Source organism: Oncorhynchus nerka, linkage group LG15 (assembly GCF_034236695.1).
Source record: "Oncorhynchus nerka isolate Pitt River linkage group LG15, Oner_Uvic_2.0, whole genome shotgun sequence".
Lineage (NCBI taxonomy): Eukaryota > Metazoa > Chordata > Actinopteri > Salmoniformes > Salmonidae > Oncorhynchus > Oncorhynchus nerka.
Window position 1 is genome coordinate 48,802,466 of NC_088410.1, and position 19,684 is coordinate 48,822,149.

General features: G+C 40.3%; 1 protein-coding gene across 2 annotated transcripts in view; it reads left to right on the top strand.

Moving 5' to 3' along the window:
- Window positions 1–19,684, top strand: part of LOC115142839 (E3 ubiquitin-protein ligase Itchy-like) — a 61,719-nt gene that overhangs the window by 27,108 nt on the left and 14,927 nt on the right. For both annotated transcript variants that reach the window (XR_003865567.2, XM_029682622.2), the window contains exons 10-14: window positions 5,378–5,552; window positions 6,805–6,874; window positions 15,703–15,787; window positions 15,896–16,024; window positions 18,309–18,381. Coding sequence is in view for 1 of the 2 variants with exons in the window: in XM_029682622.2 (XP_029538482.1) it covers window positions 5,378–5,552; window positions 6,805–6,874; window positions 15,703–15,787; window positions 15,896–16,024; window positions 18,309–18,381 (532 nt within the window). In the remaining variant the exon portion in view is untranslated. The remainder of the gene's footprint in view (window positions 1–5,377; window positions 5,553–6,804; window positions 6,875–15,702; window positions 15,788–15,895; window positions 16,025–18,308; window positions 18,382–19,684) is intronic.

Here is a 19,684-nt window from a genome sequence, read left to right on the forward strand (position 1 = left end):
AGAGGGATGCTTGCAAGCTGAAGAACACCATCCCAACCGTGAAGCATGGGAGTGGCAACATCATGTTGTGGGGGTGCTTTGCTGCAGGAGGGAAAATTATGTGGATATATTGAAGCAACATCTCAAGACATCAGTCAGGAAATTAAAGCTTGGTCGCAAATGGGTCTACGAAATGGACAATGACCCCAAGCATACTTCCAAAGTTGTGGCAAAATGGCTTAAGGACAACAAAGTCAAGGTATTGGAGTGGCCATCACAAAGCCCTGACCTCAATCCTATAGAAAATGTGTGGGCATAACTGAAAAAGTGTGTGCAAGCAAGGAGGCCTACAAACCTGACTCCAGTTACACCAGTTCTGTCAGGAGGAATGGGCCAAAATTCACCCAACTTATTGTGGGAATCTTGTGGAAGGCTACCTGAAACGTTTGACCCAAGTTAAGCAATTTAAAGGCAATGCTACCAAATACTAATTGAGTGTATGTATACTTCTGACCCACTGGGAATGTGATGAAAGATGCAAGCTGAAATATATAATTTTCTCAACTATTATTCTGACATTTCACATTCTTAAAATATAGTGGTGATCCTAACTGACCTAAAACAGGGAATTATTGCTTGGATTAAATGTCAGGAATTGTGAAACTGAGTTTAAATATATTTGGCTAAGGTGTATGTAAACTTCTGTCTTCAACTGTATGTGTTGACTGAATATAAGCAAGTGATGTCTGCTTAATAATCAAGTTAGGTTTCTCCAGAAATAAATAATTATAAATAACGAACTGGATTGATTTAGAAATTAGTGAGAATGTCTCACCCCATGTTCAAGAATGGCTTTTTTCTCACTCTCTAGCTTAAATGAAAAGGAGATCTCCAAATATCGTTACTTTTAAACAAAGCGATTTATTAATAAACTTTGAATTATATGGAAGCCCCTTAGATATTTTCACAGGTCCTAACAGAAAATGACCCTTAGATATTAATTTAGAGTCCTCCAATCCTCTACATGATATTATTGGGTGAAAGTCACGTCATTGATTAGATATTAGATATACTTTAGGCCTACCATAGGGGAAATTAGTATTTGTTACACTACAATTAGGCTGGGGAAATGTTATGCCCCTTAGATATTAATTTAGAATTCTCCAATCCTCTTATGCTGTAACATACTCCCAACCACCACGCAATATTTTCCATTCCATCCTCATGGAAACCCAGAGTTTTTCGGGATAGAAACACCATAATATTAATCAACTTAATTAAGCCAAATTTATTCAATTCTAATCCTATCTACTATGTTATTACAAACAAGGTTTTACATTTTCTAGTTATGCCAATATGGGAGACTATCAAATGCTTCTCAAAGTTGGCCTTTGGTGTTCAAACTAGCACAAACTTGCATTAATGTAAAAAATGGCAGCCCGCACGCAGGGTGTGCTGCAGTATGACACAACTTTGAAAGGAGGAACCGCTGTAGAAGCTATTAAGGAGCCTTTTGAACCTTGACTTGGTGCTCCGGTACTACTTGCCATGCGGTAGCAGAGAAAACAGTCTATGACTTGGGTGACTGGTGTCTCTGACAATTTTATGGGCTTTCCTCTGACACCGCCTATTATATAGATCCTAGATGGCAGGAAGCTTGGCCCCAGTGATGTACTGGGCTGTTTGCACTACCCTCTGTAGCGCCTTACGGTCAGATGCAGAGCAGTTGCCAGACCAGACGGTGACGCAACCAGTCATGATGGGCTCGATGGTGCAGCTGTAGAAGTCTCATGAGGGGGAAAAGGTTTTGTTGAGCCCTCTTCATGACTGTCTTGGTGTGTTTGGGTCATGATAGTTCGTTGAAGTGGACACCAAGGAACTTGAAACTCTTGACCCGCTCCACTCCAGCCCTGTTGATGTTAAAGGTGGCCTGTTTTTCCTGTAGTCCACGATCAGCTCCTTTGTCTTGCTCACATTGAGGGGGAGGTATTGCACGTTTACATATTGCACGTTTACTTTCTTCTCCAACACTGTGTTTTTGCATTATTTAAACCAAATTGAACATGTTTCATTATTTATTTGAGACTAAATGGATTTTTATTTGTTTTATATTAATTTAAAATAATAGTGGTCATTCAGTATTGTTGTAATTGTCATTACAAATATATATAAAATCGTCCAATTAATCGGTATTGGCTTTTTTTGGTCCTCCAATAATCGGTATCGGTTTCAGCGTTGAAAAATCCTGATCGTTCGACCTCTATCTACGTACGGTCACTGTGGGGAGGACTTCGTCGATTCACTTATTGATGAAGTCGGTGACTGAGGTGGTATACTCCTCAATGCCATTGGATGAAACCCGGAACATATTCCAGTCTGTGCTAGCATAACAGTCCTGTAGCGTAGCATTTGTGTCGTCTGACCACTTCCGTATTGAGCGAGTCACCGGTACTTCCTGCCTTAGTTTTTGCTTGTAAGCAGGAATGAGGAGGATAGAATTATAGTCAGATTTGCCAAATGGAGGGCGGGGGGAGAGCTTTGTATGCATCTCTGTGTGTGGAGTAAAAGTGATCTAGAGTTTAATTTTATTTTAATTTTTTTATTACCTCTTGTTGACATGCTGATAAATATTTGGTCAAACTGATTTAAGTGTGTCTGCATTCAAGTCCCCGGCCACTAAGAGCGCCGCTTCTGGATGGTTGGAGGCTTCTCCCCGTCACGGATGCCATGGTTGCCCTTAGTTTGAAGATGTAATCTGGAGACAGATGTTTTCTCCATCTCCTTAGCTATCATACTCTAATTCTACTGATTTCAAAACTCTGTCCTCCAGAAAATGGAGAGCAACCCCCTGTATATAACCTTTTTATTTTTATGTAAATGTGTTACTTTTTGAATGATTAGATTTTTAAAAAAAGTTGTTTTATTTAATAAATATTTTAACTCTCGAACTACATTGTTGGTTAAGGGCTTGTAAGTAAGCATTTCACAGTAAGGTACAGAGAGTAAGGTACCTGTTGTATTCAGTGCATGTGACAAATAAAATTTGATTTGATTTATACAGTTGTACTAAGCAATATATAAAAAAAAAGCTGTGTTAGGTTTACCAACACACAATAACAAGCTAAAATTGACAGAAGTGTACTATATAGCAGACCAATCTGAAATCATCTCGGCATGTCCAGCCCACAGAAAAAGGAAGGTTGCTTCCTTGTTCTGCGACTAAACCAACTAAGCTCCGAATTTGAACAATTTAATTCGTATTTACAGATGGCATACACGTTTGTCTATTAAGGCACATGAAATTTCACATGTACCTGAAGGTATTTCTGCACAAAAATGCATTTTGAATTTGTATATATTTTTTTACGTTCAAATGGCTCTCGTGTGTAGTAGTGACCCGTGACATACGCCTAGTTTCCTGAAAAATGTTGTTCGGTTACAGCCTTATTCTAAAAATGTATTAAGTTATTTTTTTCCCCCTCATTAATCTACACACAATACCCCATAATAACAGAGCAAAAACAGGTTTTTAGAAATTTTGGCTAATTTATTACAAATAAAAAACATATTACATTTACATAAGTACTCAGACCATTTTACTCAATACTTTGTTGAAGCACCTTTGGCAGCGATTACAGCCTTGAGTATTCTTGGGTATGACTACAAGCTTTCCACCCCTGTATTTGAGGACTTTCTCCCATTCTTCTCTGCTAATCCCCTCAAGCTCTGTCAGGTTGAATAGGGGTGTTGCTTCACAGCTATTTTCAGGTCTCACCAGAGATGTTTGATCGGGTTCAAGTCCGGGCTCTGACAGTGCCACTCAAAGACATTCAGACAATTGTCCTGAATCCACTCCTGTGTTGTCTTGTCTGTGTGCTTAGGGTCGTTGTCCTGTTGGAAGTTAAACCTGCACCCCAGTCTGAGGTCCTGAGCACTCTGGAGCAGGTTTTCATCAAGGATCTCTCTGTACTTTGCTCCGTTCATCTTTGATGCTGCCGTCACCATGCTTCATCGTAGGGATGGTGCCAGGTTTCCTCCAAACATGACACTGCATTCAGGCCAAATAGTTAAATCTTGGTTTCATCAGACCAGAGAATCTTGTTTCTCATGGTCTGAGTGTCTTTAGGTGCCTTCTGGCAAACTCCATTGCGGCTGTCATGTGCCTTTTACTGAGGAGTGGCTTCCGTCTGGCCACTACCATAAAGACCTCATTGGTGGAGTGCTGCAGAGATGGTTGTCCTCCTGGAAGGGTTTTCCATCTCCACAGAGGAACTCTAGAGCTCAGTCAGAGTGACCATCAGGTTCTCGGTCACATCCCTGACCAAGGCCCTTCTCAATTTTGAGTCTCATAGCAAAGGGTCTGAGTACTTATGTAAATAAACCATTTCAGTTTGTAATTTTTTTTAATTTTTCAAAGAATTAAAAACCTGTTTACATTTTTCATTATGGGGTATTGTGTGTAGATTGCTGAGGATTTGTATTTATTTGCATTTTAGAATAAGGCTATAAAGTAACAAAAAGTGGAAAAATTAATGGCGTCTGAATACTTTCCGAAGGCACTGTGCGCTGAGTGTACCAAACATTATGAACACCTGCTCTTTCCACAATATAGACTGGGTAGGTAAATCCAGGTGAAATATATGATCCATTATTGATGTGACTTGTTAAATCCCCTTCAATCAGTGTGGACGAAGGGGAGACGATAGGTTAAAGAAGGATTTTTAAGCCTAGAGACAATTGAGAAGTGTTGTATGTGTGCCATTGACGGTGAATGGGCAAGATAAAATATTGAATTGCCTTTTAACGGGGTATGATAGTAGGTGCCACGTGCTTTTACACCTGCATTGCTTGCTGTTTGGGGTTTTAGGCTGGGTTTCTGTACAGCACTTTGAGATATCAGCTGATGTACGAAGGGCTATATAAACAAATTTGATTTGAGGTGATAGTAGGTGTCAAGAACTGCAACACTGCTGGGTTTTCATGCTCAACAGTTTCCTGTGTGTCAAGAATGAGCCACCTCCCAAAAGACATCCAGCCAACTTGACACAACTGTGGGAACCGGGGTCAACGTGGGCCAGCATCCCTGTGGAATGCTTTCAACACCTTGTAGAGTCCATTCACCAACCAATTGAGGCTGATCTGATGCCAAAAGTGGCGGTGCAACTCAATATTAGGAAGGTGTTCTTAATGTTTTCTATACTTGGTGTATAAGTTCATGGATAGATGTAAGCAAGGTTACCACCCTATTACTTACACCAATCCAACCGTTTCAGACCTGTGATTACTTCAAGAAAGGTGGACTGGAAATGGATCCTTATTTCTGAACTATTCAAACAGGGCCTTCATTATTTTGCCGGCATTCAAAATTCACTCGCCTCTCCCCTCCTGTACCGTGTAGGTGGGAGCGGCGTGTGGACCCCATGGGCAGGGTGTACTTCGTGGACCACATCACCCGGACCACCACGTGGCAGCGCCCCACACAGGAGTCTGTGCGCAACTATGAGGAGTGGCAGCACCAGCGCAGCCAGCTGCAGGGGGCCATGCAGCAGTTCAACCAGAGGTTCATTTTTGGGGTATGACACAGGCTACCTTGCAATACTCTATTCTTCCTCCCAAAGTGTGCACTTGTTCACTTCCCTGCACTGGCACAATCCTAAATTGTGGAGATCTGAGATTATTTGGAAGGTGTATATGGTGAATAGCAATATGGTGAAACTTAGCCTTAGAATCTCCTAGCTTATCAAAGTGGCAAGTTGAAACTATTACCAAATTGCTTACACCTGTCAAATCATCTCAGATCTCAACAAGTGTATATGGTCTAGGGGTGGATTTGGGATTGGGCCACTGTCGTGACATGACCTTGATTAGTCTCAGGAATGTTGTCTCTCACTAACTATGTTTAATTGTTACCCGGTTTTAAATTCATTGTGTAAAACAATTAACAATTTTGGGCACCATGGAAAAAGTTGTTTAAAGAGTTACCGTCTCCTGAATTAAACTCTAGAAGGTATAGATCTATTTATTTATTATCTAACAGTCAACTTATTAATCATCACCTCATCATATCATCATTCTGAACGTTGTATCCTCCTTGCATCTGCAAAAAACCCAGCCTTACTTGTGATTCAGCACTACACAAATTGGTTTAATTATTTATTTATTATCTAACTAAATAATAAAGGATAAACACATACACGGTATAGATTATTGACTTGAAACTTAATACGAAGCAAACAGGTCCCTAGCGGACTGAAAGGTAGTTCGATGGATATTCATTCGGCGTGCTTGTAAGGCTCTGATTGTCCACGAGGTCACAATGTCCTCCCTAGTTGCCCATGGCTCCAAAATTTGTCATGTTGTCTTGAACAGAGCTACAGCATGGATTTTTAGGCCAGTCAGCCCTCTCTTAACAAAAACACTTTCATAATTGTTCATATGCCCAACGTATTGAATGAAAACTTTGTGCATATAGTGCGTATACTTTTCAAGTTACAGTATATCCTCATAATTTTTATGACATCACAAAATAACAGCCTATATGACATTTGTTTTCTGTAGATCATCTGACAATTCCCCACGTTCTTATGTTAGAAATATTGATCCAGTATTCACTTTTTAACGTGTTAGTTTCAGCGGGTGTCTGTTAACAAAGGACATTCCTTTCGCCAATACTGGAAGGGAAAATCGAGTCCTCTTATACTTACATATACGACAGGGTGTGAGTTGTCAACCCCCACACAGGTTCCCTCCCTTCTACTATTGTAAAGAAGCATTATTCAACACATGTACTGTAAACTCTTTCACTTCCTTGTTTCTCCATTATAGCTCCAGGATCAGCAAATAGCTGCAGCAAACAAAGAGTTTGACCCACTTGGGCCGCTGCCACACGGCTGGGGTAAGTGGCACATTCCACGCCAATGCGTTTCAACTGTAACTTATGTCACTATGCTTGGAAAGTGCAGACAAAACATCAAAAGGTAAACATTGCCTAGAAATTCCTTGCCAGTTTTGGAGGCAGCGTCATGTTTGCTAGCACAGGGCAGTGTTATAGCTAACTAACTATACATTGTTTTTGCCCCACCGTTAGCTAACTAACCTAACTAGCTTCAATTACTTCCAGTTAGTTAGCAACTGCTCACACTTTCGCTTTACCCCCAAAATTGACGTGTCTCCAGTTGGGTTTATTTTGACAGATTAGGATTCAATTAAATGTCTAAGCATACAACTGCAATGGAAATCTATATGTGGTACGACGAGGGATTCTAAAGCTTACTCTATGCTTACCAGTTGACGCAGTTTGCAGAAATGTTGTAAAGTTTTTGTTATTGTTGGTGTCCGGCAGTTTTTTTCCCGGCTGTTCGAGTGGACATTTTGCTCTTGAGGTAAGCCGAAGTTCGGTAGTCAACGTCTATGCCCCTTTGTCTGTGAGTGGTCAACAGTAAGGATTCTTCAATTAAATGTTTGTTGTCATTCAACGAGAGGAGACTACTTTTTTTTGTTTTTTTTAGCTTGAGAAATATTTACCCAAACATCTTTGTTAGATCTAATATTGTGAGAATGAAGACCGCCTCAGCAAAAACTTCAATTGATAAATTTCTTCATTTATCTTAATTGTTTCTGGCTATTTTTAGGAAGTTTTACTGGGTATGTTATTGATACAGTGTCTCAAATAGGGCTGGGTGATATGGCCAAAATATTATATCACGGTATTTTTAAAGAAAAAATGGACGGTATGACGGTATATGACAATATTTTTGGGGGGGAATAATAAAAGTACTACATTTGCTTTGAGTAGTGAGTGATCCTAGGGTGGTAACACATACATTCTAAGTGATATCAATGAGTCTTTGTCCATTCTGATTTGTTTTATACTGTTCAATTCAACTTCAACCAAAACAAATTTCAGCACTTTTATCATTTTTGCGTTTCCTGCACTCAATTGCAGTGGTGGAAAAAGTACCCAATTTGTCATACTTGAGTAAAAGTAAAGATGCGTTAATAGAAAATTACTCAAGTAAAAGTGAGTCACCCAGTGAAATACTGCTTGAATAAAAGTCTAAAAGTATTTACTTTTAAATATACTTAAGTATCAAAAGTAAATGTAATTGATAAAATGTACTTAAGTATCAAAAGTAAAAGTATAAATCATTTCCAATTCCTTATATTAAGCATACCAGATGGCACCATTTTCTTGTTTGTATTTTTATTTTAGGATAGCCAGGGGCACACTCCAACACTCAGACATTTACAAACAAAGCATTTGTGTTTAGTGAGTCCTCTAGATCAGAGGCAGTAGATGACCAGGGATGTTCTCTTGACAAGTTTCTGAATTTGACCATTTACCTCTCCTGCTAAGCATTCAAAATGTAACGAGTACTTTTAGGTGTCAGGGAAAATGTATGGAGTAAAAAGTACAGTATTTTCTTTAAGAATGTATTGAAGTAAAAGTTGTCAAATAAAAATTGTAAAGTACAGATACCAAAACAAATGATTTGAGTAGTAATTGAAAGTATTTTTACTTAAGTACTTTACACCACTGCTCGAGATAATTTCCACACTGCCACGTAGGGCTGCACGGTATGGGCAAATAATCTAGGGCTTATTTTTAACCAAATGTTGCAATCGCAATTTGACTTGCTAATTAGAGCAAAACTGTTGGAATCATGGAAATATAATGACTATTCTAATTCTATAGAATATAATAGTAGGCACTTGGAATACAGTGTTTGAGATGACAATGAATTAAAATGCCAGGGAGGAGTTTTTGTGACAGGGTAGGAACTAAACACTGATAAGTGTTTCCTAGGGAACCCTATAAGCTTTGGCTTCATTGCATGTATTCTCTTAGCTACTTCATGTAGCTAACATATTCTTGCTTTGCATATTCCTCTTTGATTTAGAAGATGCTGTTGCACAAACAACATGCTTATGTAAGAAAAACAAACAAATAGTGTCATTATAGAACGCTAGTGTATTTATATTAAGAAGGAAAGTGAAAACAGTATGGTTGTCATCAACATTGTTACATGCAGACTGAACGCAAGTGTCTCGTGGGTTGAGGAACATCAAATGTGCTCCTTGAGTGACAGGGGGCATGGCTAAGTCTGTGTGGAAAGTGGCACGGAGAGAAAGGGGGGAGAGAGATGACTCAAGTAGCGAAGTAAACTATAAAAATTGAGATTACACATGGCCTATCACATTTAACAAACCAAACATTCAAATAAAAACCCAAACCGGTCCCTGCATCAATACCGGTATATCATAAAATACGGTATACCGCCCAGGCCTAGTCTCAAGTGGGACAAACAACTTTAATATTGCAGATTTGTTCCTGTTTTTTGACCAAAGATCAACTTTATCCAGTTAATGAAATTCTTTAAATATGTATGGCCATTCTACTCGGTCAAATGCCTTCTAAGCATCCATTGATAGGCTCACTGCTCTATGTTGTGATTGCTCACCATGTTGTATTATGCTGAGGAGATTTATGAAATTGAATGAATGCTTTTGCGTCTACCAGCTTTATTAAAGGTGGTAGAAATCTTTCTAGTATCCTAACTAGGGTCTTAGATAAGAGTTTACTGTCCACATTAATAAGGGACACAGGCCTATAGCTCACACGGTCTTCTGCTGGTTTACCTTTCTTTAGAATAAGATTAATATTAGCATGGTTTAAAGTTGGAGGTAGTTCGCCATTGGCAAAGGAGTCTGTATACATTCCTAAATAGGGATTCTGTTAAGTCTTGTCAATTCTTATAAGGGTTTAATTGCCTTTTGTATTTATTCTTTGGATATCTCTTGCATTGTAATTCTGCCTCCCACAGGTATTGTTGGGAGAGAGTTTATCCAGAAAGGATTGCATGTCAGCCAGATTATTGCTGGAGTCTGAGCTGTAGAGCGACAGTTAATTTCTCTAGTGTTGAATCGTTCCAACCCTGATTGATGCTTTAATGAAGGGATAGCAGCTGGTGCAGTTATATTATTTGCCAGTCTTGAAAGGAGGAGATTTTGCTTACTTCCGTATTCATATAATCTGTGTCTAGCCTGGAAAAAAATATGCTTTTGATTTATCTGTAAGCAGTTAGTCTAATGCTGATCTTGCAGCTTGTAAAGTCTTTTTAAATTCATCTTCAAGTTGCCTTACTTAACTCTAAGTCCAACTGTAGATTTAATGTTTTTTATCTTTAAACAGCAAGAAACAATCTTAGTTTTAATATCACGTGCACAATTACAGTGAAATGCCTCCAATGCCTTGCCAGGTCTAAACCAAACGATGCAGTAACCAATGTAGTACTACAAATTATTCTCTCTCATAACTGTCTTGCCTGCTTCTCAAATTATTGAAGGAGATATGTTGGATGTTTCATCGTTCTCCATGTAGAGATTCCATTGATTCTTTTAAATAGACAATGAATTCAGGTGTGGTTCGATCCCAGGCTGTGTCACAGCCGGCCGTGACCTGGAGACCCGCGAGGCACATTTGGCCCAGCGTCGTCCGGGTTAGGCAAGTGTTAGGCCGGCCCGGGATTTCCTTGTCCCATTTGCGCTCTAGCAACTCCTTGTGGCGTGGCTGGCCGGGTGCCTGCAAGCTGACTCCGGTCGCCAGCTGGTCGGTGTTTCCTCCGACACATTGGTGCGGCTGGCTTCCTGGTTAAGTGAGCAGTGTGTCAAGAAGCAGTGCGGCTTGGCCCATTCGCTTTTCGAAGGACGCATGGCTTTTTACCTTCGCCTCTCCCGAGTCCCATCGCTGCAACTCCCCTACGGACAAGACTGTAACTACCAATTGGATATCACGAAAAAGGGGTAAAGGTACAAAAATATGTTTATGTATATATATCTATATATATCTCTATAGATATGTGTGTGTATGTATATTTATTTATTAATTACACAGAAAATGAAATAAAATGTATATATACCCTTAGTTTTCCTAGATGTCTTCTGATTGGGAGTTTTTTGATCGACCCAGTGGGTTCAATGGACAGGTATAGTCTCGTCCTAAAACACAGAATGGTGTTGCCAGTGAAAATACATAATTTACAATTTTTGCAATAAGGTATTTTCGTAAATATTAGCTGCATAAATTGATCCCAGCTGAATATACTCGCATATAGAAAACCAGTAATAATGACATATCTTAAGATTCCTGAACAATCTTAACCTGTTGCTTCTACTCGGGACGCTTGCGTCCCAACTAGAGCTCTGGAAATGCGCTACGCTAAATGCTAATAGTATTAGTTAAAACTCAAAAGTTCATTAAAATACACATGCAGGGTATCGAATTAAAGCTACACTCGTTGTGAATCCAGGCAACAAGTCAGATTTTTAAAATGCTTTTCGGCGAAAGCATGAGAAGCTATTATCTGATAGCATGCAACACCCCAAAAGACCCACAGGGGACGTAAACAAAATAATTAGCATTTCGGCGTTACACAAACCGCACAATAAAATAGAAAACATTCATTACCTTTCACCATCTTCTTTGTTGGCACTCCTAGATGTCCCATAAACACTATTTGGGTCTTTATTTCGATTAAATAGGTCCATATAAAGCCTAGATATCGTTATATGTAGACTGTGTGATAAACGAAAAAAACATCGTTTCAAAACGTAACGTCATTTTTTAAAATTCAAAAAGTCGACGATCAACTTTCACAAAACACTTCGAAATACGTTTGTAATGCAACTTTAGGTATTAGTAAACGTTAATAAGCGATAAAATTCATCAGGAGGCGATGTAAAGATCATTAGCTGTCCGTCTGGAAAAATGTCCGGCTAGAAACTCAACGAAAATATCCGGTCCTAGACCGGATTAGATAAGGTGTCCTGCATGTGTTTGACCAAGAAAAAACTCGAAGGGAAATGACAAGACTCTAGACACCGTGTGGAAGCTGTAGGTACTGCAACCTCAGTCAATTAATTGTGGTTCACCTTTATCAATGGGATCAAGTAGCGCATGGATATATTTTCCCATTTTCAGTGATCAGTTTTTCCTGTGCTTTTCGATGTAAATGCCGTTCTGGTAAAGCCACAGCAGTGATTTAACCAGTTTTTTAAACGTCTGAGTGTTTTCTATCCACACAGACTAAGCAAATGCATATACTATATTCCTGGCATGAGTAGCAGGGCGCTGAAATGTTGCGCGATTTTTAACAGAATGTTCAAAAAAGTAGAGGGTCGACTGAAGAGGTTAACCAGTGATAAAATCTGGGTATTTTTTTACCTAAGAATGTCAGCCTCTCTGCTTTTAGAATTATGACACGTAAAACACTTTGCCTATCCATTTCGCTTTAATTTCTCATGTCAGATGTTTCCTGTAGGAGAGCAATCTTTTAAGCTGATCGGCAAATGAATTCCTTTCAAATGAATAGTAGTTGTCTTTAAATACTCATGGGGGTTTGCTGTTACAGGATTTGCAATGAGAACAGTCAGTTTTTCACATATTTTGACAACATTAAAATAAAGAAAAATATAACAATCAATATACAGTACCAGTCAAAAGTTTGGATACCTACTAATTCAAGGGTTTTTCTTTTTGTGCTGTTTTCTACATTGTAGAATAACAGTAAAGACATCTAATGGAATAACGCATATGGAATCATGTAGTAACCAAGAAAGTTTAAAAAAAAAATGTATTTTAGATTTAGCCACCCTTTGCATTGATGACAGCTTTGCACAATCTTGGCATTCTCTCAACCAGCTTCACCTGAAATGCTTTTTCAAGTCTTGAAAGAGTTCCCACATATGCTGAGCAATTGTTGGCTGCTTTTCCTTCATTCTGCAGTCAGGTGATTGTGGAGACCAGGTCATCTAATACAGCACTCCATCACTCACCTTCTTGGTAAAATAGCCCTCGCACAGCCTTGAGGTGTGTTGGGTCATTGTCCTGTTGAAAAACAAATGATAGTCCCACTAAGCGCAAACCAGATGGGATGGCGTATGGCTGCAGATTGCTGTGGTAGCCATGCTTGTTAAGTGTGCCTTGAATTCTAAATAAATCACAGACAGTGTCACCAGCAAAGCACCACCACACCGCCTCCATGCATCCGGAGATCATCTGTTCGCCTATTCTGCGTCTGACAAAGACACAATGGTTGGAACCAAAAATATCACAGTTGGACTCGTCAAACCAAAAGGACAGATTTCCACCGGTCTAATGTCCATTGCTCGTGTTTGTTGGCCCAGGCAACTCTCTTCTTATTGGTGTCCTTTAGTAGTGGTTTCTTTGCAGCATTTCGACCATGAAGGCCTGATTCACGTAGTCTCCTCTGAACAGTTGATATTGAGATGTCTGTTACTTGAACAGGTCCTGACTGTCTTGCCCAACCTATTTTTTGTGTAACCTTCCCAAACCAGCAGGTCAAGCAGTAGGATAGAATGCTCTCAGTGAATGATCTATAAAAAGAGAACCATGATGGTTCGATCAACATTAAAAAAAGTGCAATTTCCATAGGAAATAGTCTGTTGTCCTTTCTTAAAAATTGCATAAGTACACTGATCCCAGGACAGCTTGTTGTTTTTAAAAAGGTTTTTTTACCTTTTATTTGACTAGGCAAGTCAGTTAACTTCTTATGGTATAGGGGACGGTTGCGTCCCACTTGGGCAAAAAACTGGGAAAATGCAGCGCGGCAAATAAAAAATAAAAAAGATATACAACTTTTGTTAAATCACACATGTAAGATAGCCAACATGTCAGATTTTAAAAAGGCTTTTTGGCGAAAGCATAAGAAGCTATTATCTGATGATAGCAAAGAGTAGCATATTTCAACCCTGCAGGCGCAACACAAAACGCAGAAATATAAAACATGCATTACCTTTGACGAGCTTCTTTTGTTGGCACTCCAATATGTGCCATAAACATCACAATTGGTCATTTTGTTCCATTAATTCGGTCCATCTACAGTGGGGCAAAAAATGATTTAGTCAGCCACCAATTGTGCAAGTTCTCCCACTTAAAAAGATGAGGCCTGTAATTTTCATCATAGGTACACTTCAACTATGACAGACAAAATGAGGGAAAAAATCCAGAAACTCACATTCTAGGATTTTTAATGAATTTATTTGCAAATTATGGTGGAAAATAAGTATTTGGTCACCCACAAACAAGCAAGATTTCTGTCTCTCACAGACCTGTAACTTCTTCTTTAAGAGGCTTCTCTGTCCTCACTCGTTACCTGTATTAATGGCACCTGTTTGAACTTGTTATCAGTATAAAAGACACCTGTTCACAACCTCAAACAGTCACACTCCAAACTCCACTATGGCCAAGACCAAAGAGCTGTCAAAGGACACCAGAAACAAAATTGTAGACCTGCACCAGGCTGGGAAGTCTGAATCTGCAATAGGTAAGCAGCTTGGTTTGAAGAAATCAACTGCGGGAGCAATTATTAGGAAATGGAAGACATACAAGACCACTGATAATCTCCCTCGATCTGGGGCTCCACGCAAGATCTCACCCCGTGGGGTCAAAATGATCACAAGAACGGTGAGCAAAAATCCCAGAAGCACACGGGGGGACCTAGTGAATGACCTGCAGAGTTGGGACCAAAGTAACAAAGCCTACCATCAGTAACACACTACGCCACCAGGGACTCAAATCCTGCAGTGCCAGACGTGTCCCCCTGCTTAAGCCAGTACATGTCCAGGCCAGTCTGAAGTTTGCTAGAGAGTATTTGGATGATCCAGAAGAAGATTGGGAGAATGTCATATGATTAAACCAAAACTTTTTGGTAAAACCTCAACTTGTTGTGTTTGGAGGACAAAGAATGCTGAGTGGCATCCAAAGAACACCATACCTACTGTGAAGCATGGGGGTGGAAACATCATGCTTTGGTGCTGTTTTTCTGCAAAGGGACCAGGACGACTGATCCGTGTAGAGGAAAGAATGAATCGGGCCATGTATCGTGAGATTTTGAGTGAAAACCTCCTTCCATCAGCAAGGGCATTGAAGATGAAACGTGGCTGGGTCTTTCAGCATGACAATGACCCTAAACACACCGCCTGGGCAATGAAGGAGTGGCTTCGTAAGAAGCATTTCAAAGTCCTGGAGTGGCCTAGCTAGTTTCCAGATCTCAACCCCATAGAAAATATTTGGAGGGAGTTGAAAGTCCGTGTTGCCCAGCAACAGCCCCAAAACATCACTGCTCTAGAGGAGATCTGCATGGAGGAATGGGCCAAAATACCAGCAACAGTGTGTGAAAACCTTGTGAAGATTTACAGAAAACGTTTGACCTCGGTCATTGCCAACAAAGGGTATATAACAAAGTATTGAGATAAACTTTTGTTATTGACCAAGTACTTATTTTCCACCATAATTTGCAAATGAATTCATAAAAAAATCCTACAATATGATTTTCTGGATTTTTTTCTCTCTAATTTTGTCTGTCGTAGTTGAAGTGTACCTATGATGAAAATTACAGGCCTCATCTTTTTAAGCTGGAGAACTTGCACAATTGGTGGCTGACTAACTACTTTTTTGCCCCACTGTATGTGTTATTTCATAGTTGTGTTGTCATCACTATTATTCTACAATGTATAAAATAGTTGCAAAAAAATGAAGAACCCTTGAATGTATAGGTGTCAACTTTTCTATCATTCTGGGGGATTGGAAATATGCAGACATTTACATTAATGGAAGCTACAATCTATCTGCAATGTTAAATGTCATTTAAAAAAAGGTCTAGGGCTAAGTGTCGTTCTTCTGTTTGTTTTTGTCTACTGCAGAGAAGCGAACAGACACCAACGGCAGGGTTTATTTTGTTCACCACACAACGCGGATGACTCAGTGGGAGGACCCACGGACACAAGGGTCAGTTGAAGTTCTAAACAAACAACACAAGTATTGTACTGTTAATCAAAACTCTTGCATTACTGTCGATGCCCTGTAAATAAGTGTGTGTGTCTGTCCCTCCTGTAGGCTGCTGAATGACAAGCCCCTACCTGAAGGCTGGGAGATGAGGTTCACAGTGGATGGCATCCCCTACTTTGTGGACCACAACCGGAGAACCACCACCTACATAGACCCTCGCACGGGCAAATCCTCCCTGTGAGTCTAGTAAACTCTCAAGTGTTCACTCACCCTTTGATTTCTGGCCGGCTCTCTAATCTCTAGACTCGCTTACTCGTTCACTTACGTGCTAACACACCCACATATTTAAAATACTTCATTTTAATCCACAAATCGCATTAGTCAAAGTTCACAGGTGCACTCACCCACCTAATTGACCATTCCCTAAGCCCACCTCCATTTTCCAGGAAGTCCAAATCCTAGTTCAAACCATTGGAGAAAACCCCTCACAATGATCGCAAACTGTTTTTAATACACAATGAAATTAAACACAAAACTGTTTTTAATACACAATGAAATTAAACACAGACTACCCCTTGTGGATCAGGAGACTCCTGGGAATGTTGTGGTGGACAGTCATTACAATTGCTTCACGTGAACCTGGTAAAATGAAGTTTGTATTATGGCAAGTCACTGGATGCCTCTGAATGCAGTGTAAAAGTTATATTCATAATAGCTAATATGGCTAGCTAACATGCATTAGGAGAAAACATGTTATATTAATTGGCTAGCTAGTGTTAGCAAAGGTTTCAATGTTGACTCAAGTAGGGCTGGGCGCTATACCATATTTTACTATACACCGGTATTTATGCACGGACCGATTTGGGTTTTTACTTTACATTCTATAACGGTATTTGAATGTTTGGTTTGTTAAATGTGATACGACGTGTGTAATGTCCATTTTTATAGTTTACTCCGCTACTTGAGTCATCCCTCCGCTCTCTCTCTCTCTCTCTTCGTGCCGCTTTCCACACAGACCTAGTCCCACCCCGTCACTCAAGGAGCGTATTTGTTGTTGCTTGACCACGAGACACGTTCGTTCAGTCTGCATGGTACATGCAGCAATGTTGATGACAACGATGTTTCCACTTTGATCTTAATATAAATCCACAAGCGTTCTATAATTACAATACTACTTTGTGTTTCTTACATCTGTAAACAGCTAGTTTATATTTTCATAGCAAGTTAAGCTAAATCGTGTTAGCCACTAATGCTAATCGCTAGTTAGCTGGCAGAGTCAGAGCGAACGGAGCCAGCTAATACAGCCTGATACCAGTACTGGTGGAGGCTTAAATCAGCATGTTGTTTGTGCAACAGTATCTGCTAAATCAAAGAGGAATAGGCAAAGCATGAATATATATGGGCTATATAAATAAAGATTTAATGTAGCCAAAGATTATAGCGTCCCCCAGGAAACACGGAACATCACTTGGGTTCCTAACCTGTCACAATAACTCGTCCATGGCATTTTCATTCGTTGTCATGTCAAACAACACTGTATTCAAAGTGCCCACTATTATTTATATTCTAACTATAGAATTATAATAAACATATTTCCACGATTCTAAAAGTTCACCCAAGTGTTTTGATCTAAATCGCAATTGCAACATTTGGTTAAAAATAAGGCCTGGTATTTTTGCCCATATCGTGGCAGTGTGGAAATGATCTCAAACGAGTGCAGGAAATGCAGAAATTGATGGAAACGCCGGAAATTATTTTAGGTTGAATTGAATAGTATAAAACAATCAGAATGGAGAAAGACCCATTGAGAATATATGTGTTGCTACCCTAGGGCCACGCACTACTCATAAAGCAAATTTAGAACTTTTATTAATCAAAAACATAAAATACTGTGAAAAATGTGAAAAATACCATATGATATTTTGGCCATATCTCCCAACCCTAGACTCAAGGAGCGCTAGGTAACCAGTTAGCAAACAATGCATTTTAAGGTATAACAGTCGCAATTACCCCTGGGGCGGCTGGTAACCTAGCGGTTAAGAGCGATGGCTTAGGAACTGAAAGGTCGCTGGTTTGAATTCCTGAGCCGACAAGTTTGAAAAATCTGCCGTTCTGCCCTTGAGCAAGGCAGTTAACCCCCAACAACAACTGATACCCGGGTGCTGTTGACACGGAAGTCGATTAAGACAGTCCCCCACACCTCTCTGAGGGGTTAAATGCGGAAGACACGTTCTGGTTGAATGCATTTAGTTGCGCAACTGACTAGTTATCCCCTTTGCCTTTCTTTCCCTGGTGAACTGTTCATTAATTTAGCCATTTAAAAAAATATATATATATTTTTATTTTTAATGGAAACTGTTTTTGCCATTGTCCTCATTAGCTTCCATGCTTTTGAAACGTGAGTTTGTCATGACTCGGGTTTGGTTAGCAACGTTTGCTATCCACCGTGGGGCTTAACGAAGGTTCAATTGTGTCGCCCAATTCAGAGAGGGAAAATGTATTTCATCTTTGCTTCCCACAGTGAGAACGGGCCCCAGATCACCTACGTCAGGGACTTCAAAGCGAAAGTGCAGTACTTCAGGTTCTGGTGTCAGGTATGTACCCTACACACCCTGAATCCTAGTTTCAAGTTTGTCACGTGCACTAGTACACGTGCATGCTCTTTCCCAGCAATGCAGTAGTACTATATATTTTTTCTAAATAAGAAAAAGCCAACTTGAACAAAAACACAGGAAATATAAATAATAACACAAAGTAAGTAAGCTATATACAGGGTCAGTGCCAATACCATATACAATGTGCAGGGATACTGGCATGGTAGGGTTAGATATGTAGGGTGGTAAGGTGACTAGGCATCAGGATATATGATAATCAGAGTAGCAGCAGCGTATTTGATGATTGTGTGTGGGTGTAGAGTCTGTATGAATGTGTGTGCGTGAGTAAATGAAGAGTGTGTGTGTGCGTATAGAGACAGTGGAAAAATATAAACGTCAATGCAGAAAGTCCATGTAGCCCTTTTGTTGGCTATTTAGCAGTCTCATGGCTTGGGGATAGAAGCTGTTCAGGAGTCTGTTGGTGTCAAACTTGATGCTCCGGTACCACTTGCCAAACGGAAGCAGAGAGGACACTATGGCTTGGGCCTTTAACAATTTGCCGGCCCTTTTCACACGGCCTGATATAGAGGTCCTGGACGGGAGGGAGCTCTGCGCCACTGCCTTCGGAAAGTATTCAGACCCCTTGACTTTTTACACATTTTTACATTACATTACATTTAAGTCATTTAGCAGACGCTCTTATCCAGAGCGACTTACAAATTGGTGCGTTCACCTTAAGACATCCAGTGGAACAGCCACTTTACAATAGTGCATCTAAATCTTTTAAGGGGGGTGAGAAGGATTACTTTATCCTATCCTAGGTATTCCTGAAAGAGGTGGGGTTTCAGGTGTCTCCGGAAGGTGGTGATTGACTCCGCTGTCCTGGCGTCGTGAGGGAGTTTGTTCCACCATTGGGGGGCCAGAGCAGCGAACAGTTTTGACTGGGCTGCGCGGGAACTGTACTTCCTCAGTGGTAGGGAGGCGAGCAGGCCAGAGGTGGATGAACGCAGTGCCCTTGTTTGGGTGTAGGGCCTGATCAGAGCCTGGAGGTACTGAGGTGCCGTTCCCCTCACAGCTCCGTAGGCAAGCACCATGGTCTTGTAGCGGATGCGAGCTTCAACTGGAAGCCAGTGGAGAGAGCGGAGGAGCGGGGTGACGTGAGAGAACTTGGGAAGGTTGAACACCAGACGGGCAGCGGCGTTCTGGATGAGTTGTAGGGGTTTAATGGCACAGGCAGGAGCCCAGCCAACAGCGAGTTGCAGTAATCCAGACGGGAGATGACAAGTGCCTGGATTAGGACCTG